A 26,138-nucleotide genomic window follows, 5' to 3' on the forward strand; every position below is an offset into this window, starting at 1 on the left:
AATTCTTATTGTATTAGCAATAATGCACACTAAAAAAGCTTAATAACTAACAATAGTGATTTATGCTGTATACTCCTTATCTTCATATCTTTCTAGAATACTATAATTTTTAGTTTTAAATTACATTTGCATGAACTAATTAGTTAAATTAAAGAAAAATAAAAAAACTAAAGGCAAAATTTTAGCATTTAGTTAAACTTCTCATTATAATTATATATATCTATAAGTATAATCATAGAAAATTTAAACAAAATATCAAGTAATGAAATTGTACAGACTGAAGCCATATGTTTACCTGACGTTGCCCTTGGTGTTTCTGAGAACTGTTGCAGCAAAATTCTGTGTGACTCCCACCAAGCTGATTCCATCCACTTCTACAATCTGATCATTGACTTGTATTCTTTGGGAAGAGGAAAAAAATTATTCATGTTTAATTTTTACAATAATATATTTCCATCACAATAAATTAGTTGACAAAATACCTACTTTTTAAGAGAATCTTAATACAAAATTTGTCTTTTATATATAAGCTCTATATCTTAGTCAAATGCTTAATATTTTTAAAAGATTATTTTGAAGAACAGAAATAGGCAATACTAAATGAAGGGATTCACTTTATCCAACATCCATATTGCTATCACAATGAGTTGATAACTGTTAATGTATGACATATTTATATCTTTTTTGTCTTTAAAATTTCTTAAAATATAACAAATGCATCTTACATACCCTTTAGGCTTCATACCTTGTCCCACCTCTCCTCTCCAAGAAAGAACAACAAGAATTGCAGGGAATCCTTCACGTATACAAATTTATATATATACTTACATAAAGGCGGATGTGTGTGTGTGTGTGTGTGTATTTTGTTTAGGAGCAATATACAGTATGAGTGTTGTTTGGTGTATCATGCTTTTAAATTTACATACATGTTCTATATATATATATATTTTTTTAATTACTCAAAATGAAGTATTTCAATCACAGAGAAATACAGAGAGAATTAGATAATAAACACTCATGCACCAATATCCAATTTTATCAGATCTTAGCACTGTGCAATATTTGAGTCAGTTTTTTTCTAAATAAATTTATTACAGAAAAGCTGAAGCCTCTTTATTACTTGTCTCATCCTATCCCCTTCTCTGCTTCCACAGAGGTTAGGTAACCATCATACTGACTTTGATGGTTAGCCTTTCTACTGATGTTTTGAAATACAAATAACACATATGCACCAATAGGCATAATATGTGTACATTTCCAGTTTTCAAATTTCATCATAAATCTCTTTTTCTACAACTTAGTTTGCTTCACTCAACGCTATGTATGAGATTTATCCATGGTTATAAATACTGCATCTTATGGTCCAAATATAGCCTACACATATACTTTAAAAAAAAAAGTTTTTTTACTTGCCCGGCTCTGTATGGTCTCTGTGTGCTTGCCCGGCTCTAAAATGGTTCTAAATGCTGCTGTTTACTTTACAGGGTTGATTACATGTGTTTATGACTGTGATGTTGGGTTTTAATGCACATAAAATATTTTAGGACACTATTTGTTTCAGAATCTTTTTTTCTTCATTTCCCTTCTCTAAAAACTGGTGCGTCTTATGGTCCGGAGCGTCTTATGGTCCGAAAAATACGGTATTTTCAATTGGGTTATTATGAAATGCATTTTGCTTTTATAGGTTCATTAAACAGGACTGGATAAATAGTGTGTTAATGTGTTTTGTGTACAATCATAAAATTTATGGCAGCAAAAACTAATGGTTACTATATTTAATATTATTTTACTATAAAATTAGAATAAAAACAGAAGGTGGAAATAGCTATCATGTCACCCAGTTAAATTACAAGCCACCCTGTATAAGAGGCAAGGTTGCACAAAGAGGAAGAAGGAAGAAAAAGAAAAAAAAGAAAAGAAAAAAGAAGAAGGGAGGAGAAGAAGGGGAGAGGGAGAAGGAAAGGTACGAAGAGAAGAAATATAAAAAGAAAAATGTTAGGCCCAAGTAAACATTCTGAAAGTGATTGAAGCACTAGGATTCACTCATTCAACAGATATTTATTGAACACCCTTTGAAAATATACAGACAGACATGAAAAGCTTGACAAGAGAAAATTTATAAACTAGAGCATAATATCAAAGAACAAAGACGGAGTCAAAACTTTCCAACTATACTGGATGACATGGGAGATACACATCCACAGCAGATTTATAAAAGTACTTAAAATGTGGTAAGAGTTCGAGATGTTCATAAGGGATGAAAGCAATCACAATAAGAAGGCTTCTTGTGCTAGGGTAGGAAGGAAGGAGAAAAGAATTTTCTATATATTTTTTAACATCCCTTGAAAATAGTCTGACCAAATCTGAGATTAAATTAAAAGAGTTTCTTTTAAATAAGGAAAAGTTACTTAAAAACCAAGGCAAGCTAGAAAGGTATAATACACACTCTTATCCTTTTGAGGTTAAAAGGAACTATAAAGAAGATCTAGCTCTGGCCAGTGTGGTTCAGTTGGTTGAGTACTGTCCTGTGCACCGAGATGTCACCGGTTCAACTTCTGGTCATGGGTTCAATGCCCCAGGTCTCAGCCTCAATCCCCAGTAGGGGTCAAGCAGGAGGCAGCCAACCAATGTTTTGAAATTTCTGAGGTGAAAGTATGTGCTGATCTCCACAGAACATATTCTTAAACTATATACACCCATGTTTCTGCCCACTTACTACTAGGTAAATAGATAAATGGATGGATATTAAGTTAGACATAGATAATAGATTTATCCACCCATTTTCATCAGGTATTCTGCCTACAAGTCAGAAAGTAATCAAGTTTTTAACATTTTCTACATATGAGACACATTGACCTTCTGTCCTAAATAATCATAAGAAGAAAGCTGAAAAACAAGAAATTCCCAGAAAAGTTTCCTAGACTTTAGTAGTCAAAAGCAGCAACTAGCTTACCTGCCATCCCGCTGAGCAGCACCACCTTCTGTTACTGTCTTGACAAATATCCCCAGCTTTTCAAGTCCAGCATCTGCTCCAACACCCATTCCAATAATACTTATGCCAAGTCCATCCTCATCTATGAAAACGGGTAAAGATACAACAATCTAAGTGTTACACTACTCTGCAATGAACTGGTGAGGCCTATTTGTTCCTTTTAATTTTGTTCTTTATTGATTATCACATAGTCCATATCATATATGCTTGCCTTTGAGAAGTTTTTTCCAATGCAGGGGAGCAAGGGTGTCAAATGAGAACCCCCAAAGGCTCATGAACATAGTTTGTTACTACTGCAGTTAGCTATTTACTGTGATCCAAAAAAAAGGTAATAATTTGATTACTGAGTGATTAATCTGCCTTAAAACGTGGCCCCTTTAAACAATATAATTTAATATTTTAAGCACAAAAGCATACACACAAACACTTATATATTCTTTTATTTGTTTGCTTTGTTTGTTTATATTGGCAGGGTAATAAAATTCTTGATTCAAACCTTCTTTTCCTGAGAAAAGAATGTTCTATTGCCTTTTTAGAAAATTTATCTTTATTGTTGAAAGTATTAGAAGTGTCCCCCGATTTTCCCCCATTGACTCCTTCTAACCACACTCAACCCCTCATCAGGCCTTCAACACACTATTGTCTATGTCCATGGGTTATGCATATACGAATACAAGTTCTTTGGTTAATCTTTTCCCACCCACCTACCCACCTCAGCCTTCTCTACTGTCTTTTAGTCACTTGGAGGCTTGTCTGATTTCACTTACATTACTTATTCAATTTTTGTTGTCCTCTTTCACAAAAAAACATTCTTTGAGGTTCAATAATTTAGTAATATAACTCTAGATTGACCATTCTGGCTGAATTTTTCCTGGCTGAGCCATATATGTTATTTTAAATAAATGTGATCACAATGTATCTAGAATTTCCCATTTACTTATATATAGATTGTTTTTACTTGTTCCAGATAACCATTCGTGTTAAGATGGTATGTGTCTTCCATTACTTTCTCTGTCTTGCCATCAAGGATAGAAACATATAAAAAACTACAGTGTATATATGGCTTGCTTTTCCTTCCTATTTGCTTTACACAAATAAGGTCATATGACACCTACTTTTCTCTCCAGCTTACTTTTCTAATTCAATAATACGTCCTGAGTATCAACTTAACATAGTAGCTTCAAATCCCTTCTAATGATTGTGTAATATTTCACGGTGGACAGAATAATAACCTATCCGACCACTTTCCCCTAGTGACAGGCATTCACTTTTGTTTCCATTTTATTGGCCCCATGAAAGATAATGACAAAAAACACATTGTTTTTAGTTTGTTTACAAATTGTCTGTCCAGCCAGTGCTTAGATGTGGACTTTTCCTTTAAGTCCTTGCAATCAGTTGGCTAAGTCCTTGCAAATACAAGGATCAAGTTGTTTTTGAGCTTAGGAAATTTTCCTCTATATCTCTCACCCTTTATTTCCATTTCCTTTTCTTTGTATGTCGAGTCTCTATAATTTTCCTTGGATTTTTGCTCTGTCATTTGAGAATTAGTTTGGGACATTTCTTATGCTTGAATTTCTTTGTCACCAATTTAATCTCAACAAAGTCATCATTTCCTCTTCAATTCCTCTACTGACATTTTTATTTTTAAAAATCATTATATTTTTGTGTTATTGTTAATTTGATTAAAGCCATACTTGAATATTCTTATTTACTTTTTTTTTTTCGTTTGTTTTTTTTTTGCTTTCTTTCTGTTATTCAAGTTGTCATCTATTGGGCTTTTTCCTAAAACTTTGAGATGTGACAGTCTTCTGTTCATTGGTCAGAGTCTAATTCTCAGCTTCCTGACTTACATGACAATAAACATGGCGGCCTCTGGTCCTGTGAGTCCCCAGTTACTGCAATAGGTGGACTGTGATTCCAGGAAGATAATTCAGCAGGAAGTCCCTCTGCTCCCCCGTCTGCCTGCTCTCCATTAGCTCTTTCTCCTCAGAGATGAAGAGTGGTCCATTGCCTTTGTTTCAAAAATCCATAATTTTCTGAAAGCCCAGTACTCCTCATATGTACCATATTCAGAGTCTAACCATGACCACTCTTCCTCCACAAAAAACAAAAAAAACAAACAAACAAAAAAGTCACCACCTGCCCCCCACTCTCCAGCAGCTCTCTCTGAGCTCTCACCTCGCCAGCCCTTTGCAGAATTACCAACCAAGCATCAGGCCTCATTCAGTCCTCCCTACTCCTAACCACTACCCAGACAACTAAAGTTGATAAGTTCTAGTTGGTAGTGGACAGCTAGAGAGAATCTTTCAATCCACCATCTATAGAGAATTTATATCAACTAGTTTTGAAATTCAATAAACTCCTGCATGAGAATTAAAATTTGACCCAATCCTTAGGGGAGAAAACAGCTATACTTGGGAAAAATAAAGTCAATTCTGTATTATTAGTATAGGAATATAATAATATCACAAATGATGTAGAGCTCATATACCTTTTTCCAGTTCCACTGGGAAAAGTTCCAACTTTTCTACACGCTTTTCAAGTTCGTACTCAGCTGAAGCAGCCACAGGGTCAACTTCATCATTTCTCCTGTCATAGTCTTCATTGGAGTATGTGCTGAAAACCTGTAGGAGAAGATCAACAAAAAGATGATAATCCCAAAAGGATGGCTTTCCTAATTACAAAAAAAGAAAAATTTAAATGTCTAAACGTACATTAAGTTAAAAATTTTGCATCATGAATTTCATCTAAGTAACTTTTGTTTTAAAAAAAATCAATTGAGATGTTAAGAGGAAGAATGAATGAGAATAAACATATCTCAGTAATTTTAAAAATGTATGAGTCATTCTACCACTTTTAACAATTTCAGAAACCACAGGAACCACAGAAAACATTATTTGGATGGCAACATTAATTTCTTTTTATAGAATCGGAGTATACATACGAGCTGCAACGCTGGCTCCTGATACAACTAAGGCAAAACATTGTGAAACTATCTAAGCAAACACCCACACTGAACCCATTTCACAGCATGACTTAAACAAGCCCAAACATTGTAGGTTGTCAGCATCATAATTGTTTTTCAATCACAGAATCGATTAGAAATTGATTTCTATTCTATACTGTATTAGAATTATGCGTGGTAAGCCCTCATTTGTCATCTCTCATTTCACTTGCATGTAGATTTAAATTCTCGTTGAACTTGTCTATGTAATGGCTATCAAAACCTTACTAAAGAGCAATAGGACAAATAGGAAGTTGCCAGCTCTTTCTTTCCTACCTAAACAATTCGAAAGACTGAATGTGGTCTTTAGACATAGTCATAAGAAATTTGAAAATCTGTTTCTGCTGAAATATTTGTTTTACTTGAAAAGTAACTGAAAATAAGTAATCAATCCCTTGCTTAATTGAAAAGAAAGGAACTTATTCATCAAGTCCAATTAATAGAAATAATAAAAACTGACATTTTTTCAATTAAATTCAATAATTATTAAGTTCATGAACTATGTCTTAAAAATTCTGTATTGTCTCCCAAAATTCTAAAAACTAGGAATGAGTTGTTTTTTAATATCACAAAAAGCTACAATAAAAATAGAAAGCAGAACAGAAGGTCCGAGGAGAAATCATGTCCACTGCCTACAAAGCCAGCTCTGACAGTCCAAGTGTGCTTTACACACACATTAACGACAAATTGGCAACTCTTGTGTACTATATATGACAACCTATAAACCAGGAATACACATTGCATATACAGAAGCAGACGTAGTGTGATTCCTAATGGTATATATGTCTCAAAATCATGTCATTTATAGGATCTGTACCGGAATTGTTTTTCTTCTCGACTTTCAAAATGTTTTCAGGCTACTTGCTTTTTCTCTACCATAATAAACACCACAACATCACATTCCTAAATGGGAAAGAATGAGATATCCACCTGAAAATATCCCTATTTCACATCATTAACAAACGTTAAATTCAAATTATTAAGAACAAAAAATTCTAAGAGTGCTAAAAAAATATATGAGCCAATGTTTAACGGACTAGAGAGGACCTTCTACAAAGCCACAGATTCTGGAAATGCTAAAGCAAATGACTGAATGACGTGAAGAAAAGCCAATGATATACAGGATATGTGCATGGAGTGCCACCACTTTAAGGCCCATCCATTGTACGGTGTATTGCCTGTGGTGACAAAAGAGTGATTCCCTTCTGTCTATGGCAAGAAGAAAGCAGTGGTCAATGTCTCATGCCATCTTAAGTAAGAAGTTAAAATTTCAAAACCAAGATAAGTTGGTAACAATTTCAGAAACAACTCTCCATATAACAATGGGCTACTTCCAGGCTAGATTTTATTAAGCATCAGCTGTATCTTACAGAGAAACAGTGAAAGCAACTCTGTTCCCTAAACTATATTATTCATAAAATATGTACCACAAAGACTTTCCACCTTTTCTGTAACAACTGCTTTGTTAAATCATTGCCAGAGTAGCAAGATGGTAAGGCCTAATGCCCCTCTTAAATACAGCTTCCATTGAGAGAGCATGTTGGAGGAACTATCTGAATGTTTCATGTAAAAAAAAAAAAATTAAAGACTGTTACAACTGAAATTTTATAAAAGATTATGATTCTATAAGTTGTATATCAAGGCAATATTTGTTATTGAATGTGCCCCAATACACTGACTAAATTCCTATAAATAATTGCAGGCAATCTCCTAAAGGCATTGAATTTTAAGTGTTTAAAAACCAATTTTCATTAACCGGCACCTATACAAGATGAGATTTCCTTGAGTTAAATCACTGTCATGGATACGGTGTTGCAAATCCCTATCTGTGTCCAAAGCTGTGCACTGTCAGCACGCAGTGGCTCAGCACCCGCATGCTCTGTTTGGCCTTGACCAGGAAGAACCTCAGACATGCCAGTAAGCTGACCTTGGTAAAAACTGCGGGTTTCATCAATAGGTCTTCATTCTTTAAATATATTTACAATTGTTCTACCATTTTATTTATGTTCTCATAACTGCTTTGCAAACTATGGATACTCAGATAATAATCAGAGCCCCCTCATTATATTAAGGCAATGCAAAAACTCTAAAGGGCAAGAGCATCCTGGTCCTTCATATTCAACATCATCAAAAAATACATATGATGTTCAGTCACCTTCACATGGTTCCTGTGTTATTTGACTGAGAAAAGCAAACAAAAGGATGTTTAAATTTAAGATTGCTTGTTTGAAGGCCAGCAAGTTATATTTTCCTGTTCCTTTGTCAGGAAACAAAACAAGGCCTTGTCCCTCACTTTGAGGCAGAGGCAGGCTTTCAGGGGTAACAAGTTTACAAATGCAGTAGCAATGACATTCCTCACCCAGTAATCCAAGGCTATGAAAAACAAAGTCAAAATTAGCTTCTTATAAGATTTCAACTAGAATCATTCTTTTTCACCTTTCAGGTAGCTAGTGTTCTAACAATTTTTCAAAACAGCAGCAACTTTTTTTTTTTTTTTAAATAAGGAGTAAAAACTTATTTCCTTCACTTCCTATGACACATTTTCTTTAATCAATGCAGGTCAAAATAAATTCAGAATTTTCTGTAAATATTGACTGGAAGGAATCTCCCACAGTGCTCCCACGAGGTCTCAGTTCCGCCTGTCGTCTGGGTTCCGCTTCATCTTCTTGACACATCAAAGATGGACAATGTCCCAGGTTCTAGCATGCTGCGTTTCAGATGATGGCTTGGCACAGCGTGCTCTTGGAGACCAGCCAAGCTCACTTACCATAAGCTTCCCTGGTAGAATTCCAACTCACCTTCACATGATTTTAGTGGCTCTGCTACAGAGACTCTAAATTGAGACCGAGAAAGCATGGACAAGATAGTCCACGTCTTAAAAAAAAAAATTAAAAAAAAAAAAAATTGGCAATAAACCATCCTCTGAAAGAAGGATCCTGGCAGCTTTAAAACCATGAATGATAACTTCAGCTTTCTTTTTCTTTCCCCAGAACCAAGGCCAGTTCACTGACTTAAGACAGTAAGAGGGATAATTTTTTAATGCCTACTGTGTGGCAGGGAATATGTTAGGTTCTTGTTGCAAACTTATGTAAGCCAAACTGAAATTCACAATGACCAAGCATTTGTAGGTAAACATTGCAGGTCTCCAAAGATTCTAAATGATTGAGGGCTTTTTGTTGCATACGAAAACATCGATGAGCAGGAAGATGAAAAAACAAACCCACAGCTTTATCATGTTAGCTCAGTAAAAACCCAGATGTCTGACCTTAAGATATTCCGACAGCTCCCCTCCATGAAGGTGTACCTAAAGCAGTTTGTGATAGTATTCTATGATAGAATGTGTCTAACCTCCTAATTGAATCACTCAATAACGGAATCCTACATATCAGAAAACAGTACCAAATGAGTACTAGAGTTAGGTGTTACTCCAAAAGCTATTAGCTTGCTGGCCTAGTCTGACTCAAAGTCCATTAAGAGAAAATATTTCTAAGGACAATCCATATATTTTCTTTTCTTTTCTTTTTTTAATATATTTTATTGATTTTTCACAGAGAGGAAGAGAGAGGGATAGAGAGCCAGAAACATTGATGAGAGATCATCAATCAGCTGTCTCTTGCACACCCCCTACCGAGGCTGTGCCTGCAACCAAGGTACATGCCTTTGACTGAAATCGAACCTGGGACCTTTCAGTTCGCAGGCCGAAGCTCTATCCACTGAGCCAAACCGGTTTCAGCGCAATCCATATATTTTCAATATTGCGCGTTTCACCAATTATTTGTAACAACTCTAATGTTAATAAACCTAGAGTGAAGATACCTGATTGGTGTTTCAAAGTTAAACCTATAAATATTGTGATCTATATGCTAAAGTATTTGGAAGTTACAGACAATATAAAACTTAACACAAATTATCATTAATTCTTGTACCAAATGACCCAGTAAGTAAAGCAGAAACAAGTAAGAGAGTATCCACCCACTTTTCATATTTTTACACAAGAAATTTGAAGCTCAGAGAGCAATATACATGGTGGCTATAAGGATAGTTAATGAAGACAAAGTCTATAAAGGAAATAGGAATATTTCACTAAATGTAAGCCTAGTGTTTTCATGGATAACCAGGAAGTGAAAAACAAACACTTTACATAATGGAAGGTTGAGAGCACAGCCCACTAGTTCAAAAGGCAATACAAAGAATCCTATATTTGTCAGGGTGCTCCAGAAAAGCAGAACCAATAGGATGTGTATGTGTATATTTGTAATTATACACATGGTACTATATTTGTATTTATAGTACGCTAGATTTATTTTAAGAAATTGGCTCATGAGGTTATAGAGGGAGGCTGACAAAACCGAAATCTGCAGGTTAGGCCAGCAGGCTGGATACCCAGAAAAGCTGATGTTGCAGTTCAAGTCCGAGGCAGTCTGCTGACAGAGCTCCCTCCTCCTCCTGGGAGGTCAGTCTTTTTCTATTAAGGCCTTCAATTGGTTCCATGAGGTCCACTTTCATGATAAAGGGCAATTTGCTTTACTCAAAATCCACCAACTTAAATGTTAACCTTACTCAAAAACACCTTCACAAAGACATCTAACATGTTTGACCAAGTATCTGGGCACCATGGCCCAGCCAAGTTGACATATAAATAGAATGTATACAAAACCCAACATAAAATCAAATATACATGTTTATATTATCATTGGTACCAACCAATTCATATACATAGGTAATAAAAAAAAAAATCAAGAGGAGGATGAAAATTCCTTAAGTTTAGAATAGCTATGGTTGGCTATGTGAAAAGATTAAAAAAAAATAAAAATAAATATATATATATATATATATATATATATATATATATATATATATATATATATGGAGAGAGAGAGAGAGAAAGAGAGATTGATCTAATGAAACTATTTCAAAAAAAAGAGTATTGCCAAAACCGGTTTGGCTCAGTGGATAGAGCATCAGCCTGGTCAAGGGCATGCACCTTGGTTGCGGGCACATCCCCAGTAGGAGGTGTGCAAGAGGCAGCTGATCAGTGTTACTCTCTCATCCATGTTTCTAGCTTTCTATCCCTTTCCCTTCCTCTCTGTAAAAAGTCAATAAAATATATATATATTTTTTTTTAAAAAAAGAGTATTTCAAGATGAGTGGAATTTTATTAAGGTCAAATATACAGAAATTATCAATGAAACAAAATGATTAGAAGGTCCTATATCTTTTCCTTTAAAAAAAATAGAATTAAATTGTAATATCAATAGTATTATTTTTCTGCAAATATGTTGTTAAAGTATTTAATTTTTTAAAGTGGGTTTAATATCTAATTGCAAAGACAGTTTATGGGCACTGAAGTAACGAGGAAAAAAGTCCATCATAAATAAATATAAAGTTAGCTAATTCTAAATTTGGACTAATTCTAAGACAGTGAAGCCCAGATTGGTGAGTTTTTCCAGTAGACAGTTTAATAAAAAGCTGGATGATTCCACTGATGCTCTTATTGTTTACAGCGTTTTTCAAATTATTATAAAGAAATAAACATACCCATGAGAAATGAGCTATGTTCTCTTTCAGTTCAACCAAACTTTTGGTTTAAATTGGAGACATATGCTTTACAAACTGACAACTGGTGGCCAGCTTGAAATCAATAGGTGGCCCTGGTCCAGTTCCCACAGAACAGGTGTCATCAGCACAGAAAAAATGAACTAATTAGCACCTACTGACACCATTTTGGGAGGATGGGGATTACTCTAAATAATCTAGGTGGGCCTGATTCTAAGGCCGTAATAGCAGAGTTAAGGCTTCCAGGAGGAAAGAAATTTTGCCTGTGGACAGAAGCTTTAGCTTGCTGCAGAGGCCCACCTTCCCCCACCTCTAAATAGCTTGTCCTAGAGGTCTCAGACTTGTATACCCAGCACTTACATTTGCATAAGCCAGTTCCTTGCAAGGAATCTCTTAGTATATACCTCCTACTGGTTCAGTCTCTCTAGCTGAATCCTGACTGATACACCTGCACTTCAAGTCTTCATCACAGGACAAAGTACATTTATTTAGATCAGTGGCTTCCGAAATGCTGGCTGTGATCTATAGGGGTTTATGAAATTAATCTAATGGGTCGTGAACAGCATCGAGAAAGTTAAATAGAAAAGAATAGATAGAAAACATCAGTGTTTACTACAAGTATACTTTTACTACAAGTATATATTTACTTTAAAACTTTCCGTTTCAAGGAAACGCATACACGTGTTATGTACCATGTGTCAATGTAAACAGTACACATAAGAAACAATCTTTTAAAAATTTTAATCCACATAGAGAATTCCACTTAATTTACATTCTATTCTAAAAGGGAAAACAGACGGTGTAAGCTTCTCAGACGACAAAACCCATTAATGATGTCAGCAGATGCAGAAATAATTACTCTTCACACTTCCTCTGCTTCTTGAGCTATTGATCCTTCAAATTCTTATTGAGCGCCATCTCAGTAGGTTGACCGTGGTCACTACTGGAAATACTAAATTCATCTCAGACCTGTGACTGTAACCAACAAAGGAGCTGTAATACAGGGATGAGGGTGATGCTATGGGCCATACAGTGGCAACAGGTAACCCTAACTGGAAAAGAGGGGAGGAGAGTTAAGCAAGATAGGATTCCAGAGAGACCTAAAAGCACAGACTTCAACCAACTATGGTTAGTACCAGCAAATAATAAGTGAACAAGGGAAGGTATGTGGAAGACATACTGGAAGAAAGAGTGTCAGGTACAAAATAGAAATAAGATAGAAAAACAGAATTATAGAACAGGGAGTAATTTAATATGGCCGAAGTTGGAGTGGTGAGTGAATGACAGGAGATGGGGGAGGGGGAAAGTATGTAAGAAGAGCTTTATGGTGCATGATCTGGTGTGTAAACAAAATTCAAATGCACAAACCCTGAAAGAGGATGGGAGTTTATGAAGATTAGAAGGGACCAGGACTGGAAGAAGAGAGATGAGTTAAAAGCTCTGGGAACCCTTTTTGGAGGACTTGGTGGAACCTAGGCCCTTGAAGGTTCTGAATGACTTTCCCTAAAGTGTGCCTAGTGGTATGTCCACACAGGTTCTCACACACAGCAGAAGGCAGGCAGGGAGATGAGGGCACTGCTCTTGCTAAGGACTGGGAAGCAAGTACAGGAGCCTCATCCATCTCATAGCAACATGAGTAAACCAAGGTATGGAGAACTCAAGTTCCCCTTCCAAGGCCAGCCAAGAAGGGTCAGTGATCCTCTTCCTGAGTGAAAAAAGAGGCACGTGAGTGAAAACAGCAACAAAAGACGAACCTTTAGTGAATGTATCTGTCATGTTTTTAGGGTGAAATTACCTAGAAATCATGAAATCCTGCACCTAAGTTTTGTGCCAGTCTCTGGAAGAGAGATACTCCATTGAAGAAGTTTATCACTATCTACCAGGGGTCAAATAATAAAAGCCAAAGTCATACAATTTTCTAAAATCTCAAACAGGCTCAAATGCTGACAGAGCTTTGAAAAAAAAAAATGTTTTAGCAAGCATTTCTAGCACCAACTGAGACCTACTTAGTCAACTAAAAAAATTTTAATTTTTGTAAAAGGTCATGAGTGAAATATGCCTAATTTTTTTAAACCCTGCAAGGCTGAGGCCAGACATCACATGGTGGAGAAAACTGAAAAACAAAACCGGGACACAAATAGCCAATTGTTTGGGGTTTGCATATGGACACGAGGACACTATGGTACAAGGCCGAGCTGGGAAACCCAAGACCAGACGCAGGACTGCTCTGGCCAGCTGGGACCAGTGTTAAATCAATCATGCTACTCCACAAAGCAGGAAAGACCGCTTTCTTATAAACAAACTGTCCCTTCCATTTAGACTCCTCCAAGAACTGGAGTCAAATGTAATTGACCGAACCTGGTCATCCTTGAAAATGTAAACATATGTGAAATCTACAAATGGGATCTGTCTCATGCTTCCCTTATTTATAGGCAAAACCTAAAGGGCAGGAGTGCTTTGCAGGAAGACACAATAATCAGCAATCTTTTTCAAAACACATGGAGGACAGTGCTGTCACATTACTCTTGGTGTGTTTGAGGTGAAAGCTGCCATCGCTTCCATTACCAGAGGATTAATGGTCAAATCTGGGGATCACTGACCCTTGCTTCACACTCAGGTTGACCTCATACATAAATCTTGTAGAAAAAATGATGGCTTTGTAAATACCGTGTGAACTGTTGTGCTTCTTAAGTCAACTGTCTCCACAGCCTCAGAAACTGTCTGGAAAAAAGATGCCAGCCAAGCTTAGCAGTGGTATGTCAAAAGCAGGTGAGCGCTCTGCACACCGAGAAGAGGGTGCAACTGTCACTGCTGCCTGGATCCCTAGTTCCAGAGAGACAGTCCACACTCTGGGCCAGACTGATGCCTTCACAGGAGGACCTCAAACTCCTAGTGCCCAATGTGTGTCTCCCATCCTCTGACTCCGGTAGGGTCTCTCCCATCTGATGTCACCTGGGTCCTTTTGGTCATGTGGGCTTGAAAATGCAGTCAGTTCATACAACAAATCTTCCTCTTCATTTCCCCACATACACCCACTTAAAATTAGTCCAAATCTGTTGATTTAATCTTTAAAAGGATTCTTGTTCTCATTCCTCCCTAACTGCTCAGATCCCTAATAATTAAATTATCCTGCAACATATTCATTGTGTTCTGCTCTCCTACAATGTATTATACACCACCGCTGAGTACTGTTCCCACAGTGTGGCTCTAATCCTGGCAGTGTGGGTCAGGAACAGGATTGGGAGATGAGATTGGGAGATGAGAGTGAATTTATAAATGGTACTATATTTCTTCTGCACACTTTTCCTGTACGTTGTAATTTTGTACAGTAACTGTTACTTTCGACACCCTGAAAAGCCTCCTGACATTCTCCGTTCTCTAAAAAATAAAGCTCAGATAGTTGAGGAGGACGTCAATGCTCTCCAAGGTCTGATCCTTGCTTATATTAACTATAATCATGATGCATTCATTTTCCTTACACGCCTTATGCACAGGCGCACCATTTCTCTCCACTAATACCAGCAGCGAATATTTCAGCAGCCGATTTTCACGTCATTAGTCTTGGACTGACTTGTTTGGTGTGTGCAACAGGACATATATCGCTTTTGGAAAACAAGAAAAATAGGTTCATTTGCATTATGTGTATTAATTTGTGCAATTATTCAGTGTCTGAGAGGTTAATGTTCAAGAAAAACGTTAATTTTTATTAAAATGTTCTATCATTTTATGTTAATGATTACTCATTTATTTCAGCTCTTTGTATTCAGCATATCTCTATCTAAATAAACCTTTGTTCCATGAAAATCGAAGCTTTTGCTTTTTTTGTGGCCCACATACACTTATACCTTGTTTATCTGGCCCATGTTAGCCTTTGAGTTTGACATCTTGCTTTACAGTTTTGTGTTCTGGTCATGGTGGTCTAATTGTGACAAACTCTATTTGATGGTGGCTCTCAAGCCAAAAAAACCCCACAAGCAACCCAGGTGTGAGAGCTCAAGTCTACCACAACCTGCTCCTGTGTCATCTCCACCTGCCATGCTGACTGACAAGGGGAGGGAAATGTGTGTGTCCAGAATCCTAACTGGGATGTTCTCAGATGCCCATTTGCCTCTTGGGACTCCACCTGCTGGAGCCAAAGCACTTAGAAGCAAAGTTTACAACAAAGGAAAATTCTGCCTCCCCCTTTCGTTTTGGAAGAAATAGAAAACACTTTCAAAGTCCAGGACTCCATTTTTTCAATGTTTTGGAGGTTCATTATGACAATATCTCCAACATTCGATCGCTTTCCTTCTTCTCCAAAACTCTTGAGTCTTCTAGCAAATACTTACAGTATATCTGGCCTTTTATTTGTAAATAAAATGTGTTTAAATCTAATCACTATCCGGCATCCTCAACACAAGACTGGCATCTTGTTCATTATTGCATCTTCAGCACTTGGCACTGTGCTTGGCACAGGGTACCTCCTCAACAGATGCCTGTTGATTGAAGTGCCTTACAAGGGTGACTGTCTGATAAATAGAGTTCTTTTGGAAACTCCGTAACTAAACTCCCTTGAATAGATGCTCTGCTCATTCACTTAAGACAGTTGTTCAAGTTTTCTAGATAAGCTGGCAAGGAATCTTCCTCACTGTCTGGTCTACCCTGCTCACTTCCACTACAGCTTTGGCATTTTGGGCACCGAGATTCTGGCAGCTCGTACAGGAAGCACAAAAAATACAACACAGGGAGCCAGCCCTTAACAAAAGGTACTATCAGCCATAGAACAGAAAAGGCTGGTTCTCTGGTAGTTGGGCCTGTTCCATCGCTGGCTCTTTCTACTCCTTTCTCTCTGTATCTGATGTAAATCGTATAGTATTAATCAACCCCCAACCATAAGTAGTGGGGGGGGGGGGAAGGTTTCAACAGTGTCCTTGAGGTGGGTCATAAGGAGCACCCACCCACTTGGTATACAGGCAAATATCAGACTTGGATGAACCTTTCCTTCAAGTTCATTCAAAAAGATCTAAACAGAGAAATAAAAGGAAGATGATAATGAGGAGATATGAAAGAGGAGGATAATTGTAGCTACCATTTAGTGACTCTTCTGAGATAAGTGTCTCATTTAAATCTCATAATGGTCCTTTTGCAGATCAGTGAATTCAGGCTCACAGATGACAGGTAGGTTTGCCCAATGACATATGGAAAATATCTAAGGGACAACTGGAGTCCAAGCCCAGGTCTGTCTAAATTAAAAGTTCATGTTCTTGCCCTAGCTGGTATGCTCAGTGATTAGAACATTAGCCTGCAGATTGTATGGTTGCAGGTTCAATTCCAGACTCTGGTCAGGGAGCATGTGGGAGGCAACCAGTTGATGTGTCTCTTTCGCATTGATATTGCTCTCTCTGTCTCTGTCTCCCCCCCCCCCCCCTTCCATTCTCTCTTTTAAAAAATCAATGGACCCCAACTGGTTTGGCTCAGTGGATAGAGTGTCGGTGGGCAGACCAAAGGGTCCCATGTCAAGGGCATGTACCTTGGGTGCAGGCACATCCCCAGTGGGTGTGTGCAGGAAGCAACATATCAATATTTCTCTCTCATCGATGTTTCTAATTCTCTATCCCTCTTCCTTCCTCTCTGTGAAAAATCAATAAAATATGTTTTAAAAAGTCAGTGGAAAAATATCTTCAGGTGAGGATTAATAACAAAAAGTTCACGTTCTTTAATCCATCCATATGGCTTCAGAAGAGAAACGATTATTGAAACACCAAAATAAAAACAATTACTCCTGTACAGAATAAACACACACACACACACACACACACACACACACACACACACACTGCAATTGCAAAGGGCCAATAAATAGGGGGAATTCAAACTCACTAGTAACTGAAGAAATGCAGATTACACACTTCATTTTTCATCTACAAAGACTTAAAACCAGGCAAAGGGATAAACGAGCAGTCACTCTGATATACTGGCATCACTTTCTAGAGGCCAATGTGTCAAAATATTATAAACTTAGTATCAATTGACCTAATAGATTCTAAGGATTTAATCTAGTGAAGTCATAGATACACAAAAATATTCATGTACACTGACATTAATCACAATGTTGTTTACAAAAGGGAAAAATTTCAAAGAAATCTAAATGTCCAAAAAAAGGAAGAATCTATATATATAAAAGCCTAAGCGACTATCTGACCAGTAGCTATGTGTACTGACCACCAGGGGGCAGATGCTCAATGTAGGAGCTACTGAACTGCGGTTATTTGGCAGCTGTGGTTCTCAGGTGACACACCAGGAACCAGAGAGGAGGGAGCCTAATTCCGGAGTGCATTACCTGAGAAATGCCTTCTCACAATCCGGGACCCTCAGGGGATGTTGGAGAGCTGGTTTTGGTCTTATCTCCAGAAACCTTGGGAAGGGCCTCTATTGAATATCCATAAGATGTAACACTGATGCTTAACAGATATATAATAGCAATCATGCTCTTTTAAGATTATTTAATGACATAAAAAATGTTCAAATATATATGGTATATGAAAAAAATGGTAACACCATATATGTATGTATATACATATATGAATGGTCCCAATTATGTATATAAATACAGTTATAATAATTTTTGGGTACTAGGATTATAAATGATTTTATTTTCTTTATATTTTTCTGGATTTTCTAAAATCTAGAGCTTTAGTAAATAAATGAAAAAATAACAAATGTTATTTTAAAACACTCATTACCAAATCTTGAATGATTGATGAGCATAGTCTTTCCACATATTATAAAAGCAAGTCTGTCTTGTTTTATATTAATTTAAAATCTATTTTAATAGACTTCCTGCATTAACTTATACAGCAGTGACTAATGTTCACAATGATGAGACTAAGGAACAAAAAGACGTTGTGTTTTATAAAACTTAAATGTAAAATAAAATTGCAATTTTAATGTAATAAGCATAACTGTGCCAAGCAGTTCAGAAACTATCCTTTACAGTTACCACTGACAAAATTAAAACCCAAGACAAAACATTTGTGAGTTCTGACCTCAAATACTGAAACACTACCAAAGCCTTGGTCCTCAATAACAAAGATGTACATCCCACTTCCTACTCAAGGGAGCTTAGTTACAGGAACACTGTGGTTTAATTCTGAGAATATGCTATAGGAAAGTCAACTTACATTCTCTTCTTTCAGACATCTGGCTGAGGGTCTGCTCAGTGGAAAATCATGCTCATGCTGAGCAAGAACTAGCATATGCTTCAGCTGAAGTTTTCTGGGCTTAGTTCAATAATGGCTTTGAGTGTTTCTATGGAATAATTTTTTCCATCATATGAAAACAGAAGACTGGTCCCTTGAGTAACATCTATAGATAACTATGCCATCCTGATTAGTCTGAAGAATAATTGTATTTAATACCCACTAAAATGATAAATTAGTTTAACTTGGGGGTGGGGGGGAGCTTCTAAAAGTATACAATTACAGAATTTTACAACCAGATGGGATCTTGGCAATTGTCCAAACAGGAATGCAAATAATCACCACCCATGCCATTCCCCTCCTTGTGGTGGAAGAACCAGATGAATCATGCTGACCAATTGATTAGCATCTTCCCAGCATCTTCAATGCAGTCACTGCTAATTGATCAAGTTAGAGGAAGGGGAAAAACAAACATATTTGCCGTATCTTGGTCTATTCTCCTATTTTAGTTTCAGGGGAGGCCATCCAAGATTGCACAGTTAATCAAAGCTGATGCCGGAACAATAACTTCCAGATGTGTTTGAGTGTATAGTGTATTCCTTCAGAATGGTTCTCTGTACAAAAGACAAGTAGCAAAATAAGTCCTTTCACATGAACCAAACTGAGCCCCTCTCAGAAAACAGCTCCCTTTCGGATATCAGTTATACTTCACATATAAGGTTTATGTGTTCAAAAGCACTTGAAAGAAAGTATATAAAAACAATAGTAGTTGTTTTAAGGTAGCTGAAGTATGAACTTGCTTCATTGTCTTTAATAGTCTCACATTTTGGTTTTCTGCACGAAAAAGATGGAAATGGGAAATTTCACTTAATTTTCTATAGAAAAAGCAATACATTCACATTCCTACTTATAAATAGATGTCGGCATGGTGACTCAGAAATCCGCTCTTCCACTGTGTTATCTTAAGTAAGTTGACCTTTTTCCCCATTTGTAAAAATGAGAGTGAAGTAAATGGTCTCCAAGATCACTCTCTGCTCTGAAATTCCAAGGAGCACAGCATCCCATGAACAGCTTCCAGTTGTATCAGTGCCACTGCCTGGGAGCAAAGCACCTTTCCCCTGGCTTCGTTTTCCATGGGAGGGACAGCAGTTATGTCAGCCTCCTGGCCCCTCACTCATGCACACCGCCCTGGCCGGCCCGCCCTGGCCTGTAAGAAAGCGGGCCGCTGTACTGTCTTTGCCTTTGGAAAACAGGCTGCCTAGAGGAGCCTCTGCCATGGTCTTCTCCTCGATGCTGTGCCTTTTAGGGCTTTCCCTTGGGCGGTGGTCTTCCAGTGCCAGCAGGGACTGGGCAGGGAAGTCTAATTTGTGAGTTCAGACTTTAGGAAGCTCTTCCTACAAACCAAAACTACATCCTCATATTTGATCTCTCAGAGGGGATACTTCCATCTCTACAGTTATACCTTTTATTACATTTCCCAAATGGTTCCAAATTTATCAAGAGAAAAGGAAATATCATCCAAACTTTAAGCTCAAAAAACAACACACATTTTGTTCAAGCAAACAGGTAAATATGGGTGTAGTTCGTCTACTTTTATTATTAAGGTTCCCTAATTGCAGTGTTTTCTAATTTAAAGTTAGAAAGCATGTAATATACTATGCTCTTAAAGAAAAAGAAAAATGGAGGCTCCATCCATTTAAGTCTCTTAAAGTAGAAATCGGAGGATCAGGTCCAGTATATTCCTCCCCCTAAAATAGCCCGAGTTTCCTTCCTCTCCTCCCCAGTGACAAATGTCCTTCTCATTGACAAATTGCATTGATTATTACATATAGGTTCTCAGCTACTACTCAGGTACCACTCTAATCAGCCTACACTGTCACTAAAGCACTCTTCCAGAAACACTAATTTCATCAGGACTTTGCTTTGCTTAAAGAGCAAAAAGTAAAATTGTTTGCTTCAATAGTTAAAACCTCAACTGGCTACTTGTAAGCTACCGGATAAAGTTCCAACAATATACCATATCTTACAAGATTTAATTTAATATTCCCTCATTTAACATTCTCATCCTCTCCCTGACACACTCTTAATCAGTATCTCCAGCAATCTCAAGATCTCAAGCTACTTAAAAGGTCCAGAATTCTCCTTCATGATCCTCTTATCCATCTTACAAATGGCTTAGTACCCTTCAGGACATTCATTTGCAGTGAAAAATAAAAGGTCCCATGTAGACATAGCTACTTTGATGAGCCCTTCTCAAATGACCCAAGTTAGAAGTTTCTTCCACTTAAGTTCTACCATCCTTTCTAGTAACCTCAGTTTGGTTCCAGATGTTCACAGGTGTTGCCTACAAAAGGATTTCCTGGCTACATACGGTATACCTGTGGAAAACAATCAAGCACTGCATTCACGGGTAATTATGGGCTTCTACACAGCCTCCTCTGAACATCTCATTCCCCAGTTTTCCCTTTCAGCTTTTGCTTAGCCTATTGTTTGTTCCGATGAAATCTATCACCTAGGTCAGCAGGAATGTTAGACAATTGTGGCAAAAACCCACCCTCCCATAAAGGACATAAAGGAGATGGGTCAAATATAGACAAGCTTTGTGAGCAGGGTCTTCCCGGGGATCACTGGACAGTCAAATAATGACCATTCTATGGAAATAGGGTTTCAAAAGAGCTCCAGCACTATATGGCCCCTCCAGTGCTTGCCCCTCTGAAGAGGTGAGACCCTTCTTGAGATACTCTAACCAATGCCTACAGAATTATGAGGTTTTCCAGTCTGGCTGCTGGAGATTAGCACTATTCAACAACAGATGTAAAATTTGGGCACGGATCCCTGAAATCCTTTCCGGTGTTTCTTTCTCCTGCCTTGGGTGATTTTTTCACACGCATGCACCAATCAGTATTCAACTCAGTCTTGAGGAGGACCCTCTGGAGTTCTCTCTGAGCAGCTGTCTCATCAGTACTCCACCGGGAGGCTCTAGTGAAGCATCCATCTTATATAAAAACTACTGTTTGAAATTGTAACCCTGCTATTTGGCTTCTGTAAATGCTTGCTTGCTTAAATAATAAGGAAAACAAGACTACTCCCACTTCAGAGAGGCCATTAAACCTTCCCCGGATGAAATTATCAGTGCTGGCACCAGGCCAAGCCTTTGGTTAAAGTCTCAAGGCCCAGCACATACGGGCTCTTTAAGAACTTGCAGAGGGGGGGCAGAAACACCCCATATTTGGGAGACAAAGAAGGTAAAAACATATAAATGGGGAAAGTTCCTCCATGCTGGGACCCAGAATTTGAGAGACATTTTCCTCTGGACCTGCGCATAATAAATGTAACTCCATCTCTCTAAGTATTGCTTGATTCTTCTCCGGTTTTCTGTAATACTAGCAGTTTTGGCTTTCTCAGACTCCCAGCTCTGTCAGTTCATCTCAGTTTCAGTGCCAAGCTCTGCCTGGGTTACACTTAACTGCATCCTGTTCCTGTAACTTCCTTCAGGGTTCGTCTGGTTTTTTCCTATTTCTCAAGGAATACTGATCTTTGCTGCTTGATATCCAATGTTTTACTTTGTTTCACACAATACATATTTTTGTTGTTGTTTCAAGGAAGACGATATGCCCAATATTTGTTAGTGCATAGTGGTTGGAAATAAAAGTTGAATTTACTCTTAAAATGAGCTTAGGTAAACCAACTTGTATTCAACTTTATCATAGATTAAATTTTTCTGCAGGCAATGCACCTGAAGGGAAGCTGAATATGCCACCCCAAAGCGCACCACTATGACTCAAGTCAATCAAGACCCAGCTGTCTCAAGGAAGCCTCTTACCTCTCCCTTAACTACTATTTCAAAGAATTTCGCTACAGGGCCTGGCCTATTAGAAGAAAGAGGAAGCTAATGCCAGAGATAACTTTTCATCTGAAAGACCTATCTGTATGGTAGGGCAAACATCTAATTACCAAACACCTGTTCTTTTTATCAACCATGACTTATCCTCCTCCCCTTTGAAGTCTCAGGCCCATAATCCCATTCCTTCGCTCTGGAGAGCATGTAAGCCTCAACTGTCCAATTTACCCTTAAGTCTCATATCTTTGGGGGTCCTGAACAGTAAAAATTAAATTTACTTTTATTCCTGTTAACATATTATGTTGACTTGTTAGACTCATCAAAAACAAAATAAAAAACCCTAGAAGGGTAGAAGAGAAGCTTTCCTCTCCTGCACACTTCAGTATAGCCTCTACCCAGGGTTCATCACTCTCACTGCTCTGTCCCTCGTGCGTCACTGATTCCAGAAAAGCACTGAGAAACATCAGAGACGAATAAAAAACTACCCTGTGTTAATGAGCTTTCTCAAGAGAATGAGCTTGTGTCTGTGCATATTTGATTTACCAAAACAAAGATCTCAAGAACTGAAAATTCATTTTACCAAAAATTGTTGCTGAACTTCAAATCATTTGTATAGAGCAGAGTCAGCAAAATACAGCCTATAGCCTGGTTTTGTACAGCCCACATGTTAACAGTAGTTTTTATTTTTGTAGAGTTGTAAAGAGAAAATAAAAAATGATAAAACAAAAAATGTATGTGTTCCATAAAACCTAGAATATTTGCTATCTGGACCTTTAAAGAAAAAAAATTTCCTAATCCCCAATATAGAGAATGAAGACTAAACAACTCTGTTAATTACATAAAAATATTTAAAATAAGTATAAACATTTTCCTATGTAAAAGTAAAATCAAAGAAAAATAACTTGTGTTCCAACGAAAACTATGCATCTGACATATCCTCCTGGGTTATGAATTCTAGTCCTATTATATCTGCAGTATTTTGTAACTCTTTGTCAATAATAGTTACCTAGTAGATACATGTGTGCTGACCTGAATGTTTTAGTGTTTTAATTGACTTCCTCTGCAGAAAAACCAATTTTGCTTCCATTTGTAAGTCATGTCAACTTTTCTTTACCTCTTATAAATATGGGCTGTTCTGCCTTTCTCTGAATCTGTTACAACATCTACTTTAATCCATCATATTATGTAAATTATAATAAATAAATTATTTAATGCATGTTCATTATAAAATCTGTACAAAAGACATGACTTTAGCTTTTTCTGAAAATTATCTTTTAACAAAGTAAATAAAAGTAAAAAACATGAGGGAGAAGTCAAGGAAGATGAAAGAAGTTGTAGAGAAGAACCTTTTTTTCCTCTACCCTCTTAGGTTCTGTGATTGAGGACTGCAATTTAAGTGGAGAGAAGACGTATTAACAGGAGAAAAGGCATACAAATTTTATTGATGTCGTTAAGTGCATGGGGGTGCCTAACTGGTTTGGCTCAATGGATAGAGTGTTAGCCTTTGGACTGAAAGGTTCCAGGTTCGATTCCAGTCATGAGTTGTATGTATCTTGGTTGTGGGCACATCCCCAGTGGGTGGTGTGCAAGAGGCAGCTGATTGATGTTTCCCTCTCATCTATGTTTCTAACTCTCTATCCTTCTCCCTTCCTCTCTGTAAAAAAAATCAATAAAATATATATTTTACAATAAAAATGTCCTTCCTTTAAAAAAATAAAAAACAAATAAATGCATGGTGGCTTCACAGAAAAAAAAATGTGAAAACCCAAAGAGATAATCAGACCTGGGAAATGAGCTTGTTAACCGTTTTACCAAAGGGGAAAAAACTGGAGAAATGGTTAAAGAAAGAAAAAGGGATTTGGGCCCCTATGGGTGATAAAATGTGGTGACTAGGAAATTGGTGATAGATAAGGTTTGTTTAGCAAGATTTGCTATAAAGGCTAAAATCACCTCATGTAATAAGAATCATTCTTCCCTTCTTGGCACCTTTACAAATAAAATTTTATTTCACATTTACAAAGGAAAGTGTATTCCTTGCTTGTAGGAAGAAAGGGGACAGGCACATAGTTCCTCCTATATTTGCTGTTTTTCAGCCACCTTCAGTTCAAAATAATCCTAACGCCAAACTAGCTTATTTGTGGTAGCATATTCTGGTTCCCGTCAAAGTACACTAATATCCTCATATTCACTTAACATATAGGCAATAGATAACCCTTAGCTAAAAACAATCACAGAGTATATAATTTGAATTTTAAAGATCCACTACTGAGTATAAATAAAAATATGGGCCATATAGTAAAAACTGGAAACGAAGGACACAGTGGAAACAAAAACTTTAACACAACTGTTAAAATCACAAACATTTTGCTGAAATAATAATTGCTTGGTGGTCAGTTTATTTGCATGAAAAAGAATTCCAGACTGGGTAAAAAACTAAGTCACCTACATTTACACAAAAGAATCTCTTAAAATAAAGTTACACAAAAAGTTGAAAAATGACTTGTTTGAAAGAATCATTCCATGAAATGAGACAAGAAAAAGAAATAAAAGGTGTCATGTACCTATGCAATAGTGGCATAAGTATTGGAAGAAAAGAAACATAGCTATAATTTGCAATTGATATAACTAAAACAAAAAAATCAAGTGGATAATATTGAGAACATTTTAATTAATTTGTTTTATACATAAAACTAGTATACATATAAAATGAAAGCTTTCTCTTTTATAAACAAGAATGAGAGAAAAATCTACGGAAGAAAATATCCCATTTTGACCTCAGGAATTAAGTCTTACTGAATATTAGTATAGTCCTACTGAACTTATAATTCCAATGGATTCTCAATTTAAAAAACCTTTAAATTTTATAGTACTTTTATTTTGAAATATGACAAAGATATTTAAGTTTCCCAGGAAAAACACACTGAAGAAAAACACACTAAAGAATGACCTAAATATCTGAAGAAAACAGTGTTGGGTAAAAGTAGCTAAATATAAGGGAATTTTTTAAGTATAGCAGATCCTCGAATAACATCACTTAGGTAACAGTCATTTCATTATAAGTCATTTCATAATGGAGGACAGATCAACAAATTATAGTAACATTAAAATGAACTTATGAACGTAACTCTTGTTTATATCAGTTAGCCTATAGTAAAACTGGATTCATTATATGTCATTTCTTTTAAGGTTATATAACCTTGCAACAATGTTAAGTGAGGACTTTAACTATATATTTCAAATATAATAATTAAATTTCTTATTACGACTGTGATAGATTAGTGAACAGGAAGAACCAATTTAGCTATATATGGAGACCTAATTTATGAAAAGTATATTTCAAAATAGTAAAAGGGAGATGGATTATTAAATAAATTATATTGGGAAAACATCTAGGGAAAACATAAAACTAGATATTTACTGCATTTCTTATACCAAGATGAGTTTGCAATGGATCAAAGATTTATAAGTAAAAATAAAATTACAAAGCAGTAAAGGAATAGATGAATCTCCTTAAATGTGATCCTATGATTGGAAAGACCTTTTAAAGAATTTCATAATAGTCAGAAG

At 36.7% G+C, this 26,138-nt stretch overlaps 1 protein-coding gene across 14 annotated transcripts in view; it reads right to left on the reverse strand.

Annotated features, from left to right (window-relative positions):
* PPP1R9A (protein phosphatase 1 regulatory subunit 9A) overlaps positions 1-26,138 on the reverse strand; it is a 215,690-nt gene that overhangs the window by 89,257 nt on the left and 100,295 nt on the right. For all 14 annotated transcript variants that reach the window (XM_036429369.2, XM_045578424.1, XM_036429366.2 and 11 more), the window contains exons 3-5: positions 5,484-5,616; positions 2,954-3,074; positions 296-400 (exon numbers count right to left, since the gene is read on the reverse strand). In XM_036429369.2, the coding sequence (XP_036285262.1) occupies positions 296-400; positions 2,954-3,074; positions 5,484-5,616 (359 nt within the window). The remainder of the gene's footprint in view (positions 1-295; positions 401-2,953; positions 3,075-5,483; positions 5,617-26,138) is intronic.

This window comes from Pipistrellus kuhlii, unplaced genomic scaffold (assembly GCF_014108245.1).
Source record: "Pipistrellus kuhlii isolate mPipKuh1 unplaced genomic scaffold, mPipKuh1.p scaffold_m20_p_10, whole genome shotgun sequence".
In the NCBI taxonomy this organism is placed as follows: Eukaryota; Metazoa; Chordata; class Mammalia; order Chiroptera; family Vespertilionidae; genus Pipistrellus; species Pipistrellus kuhlii.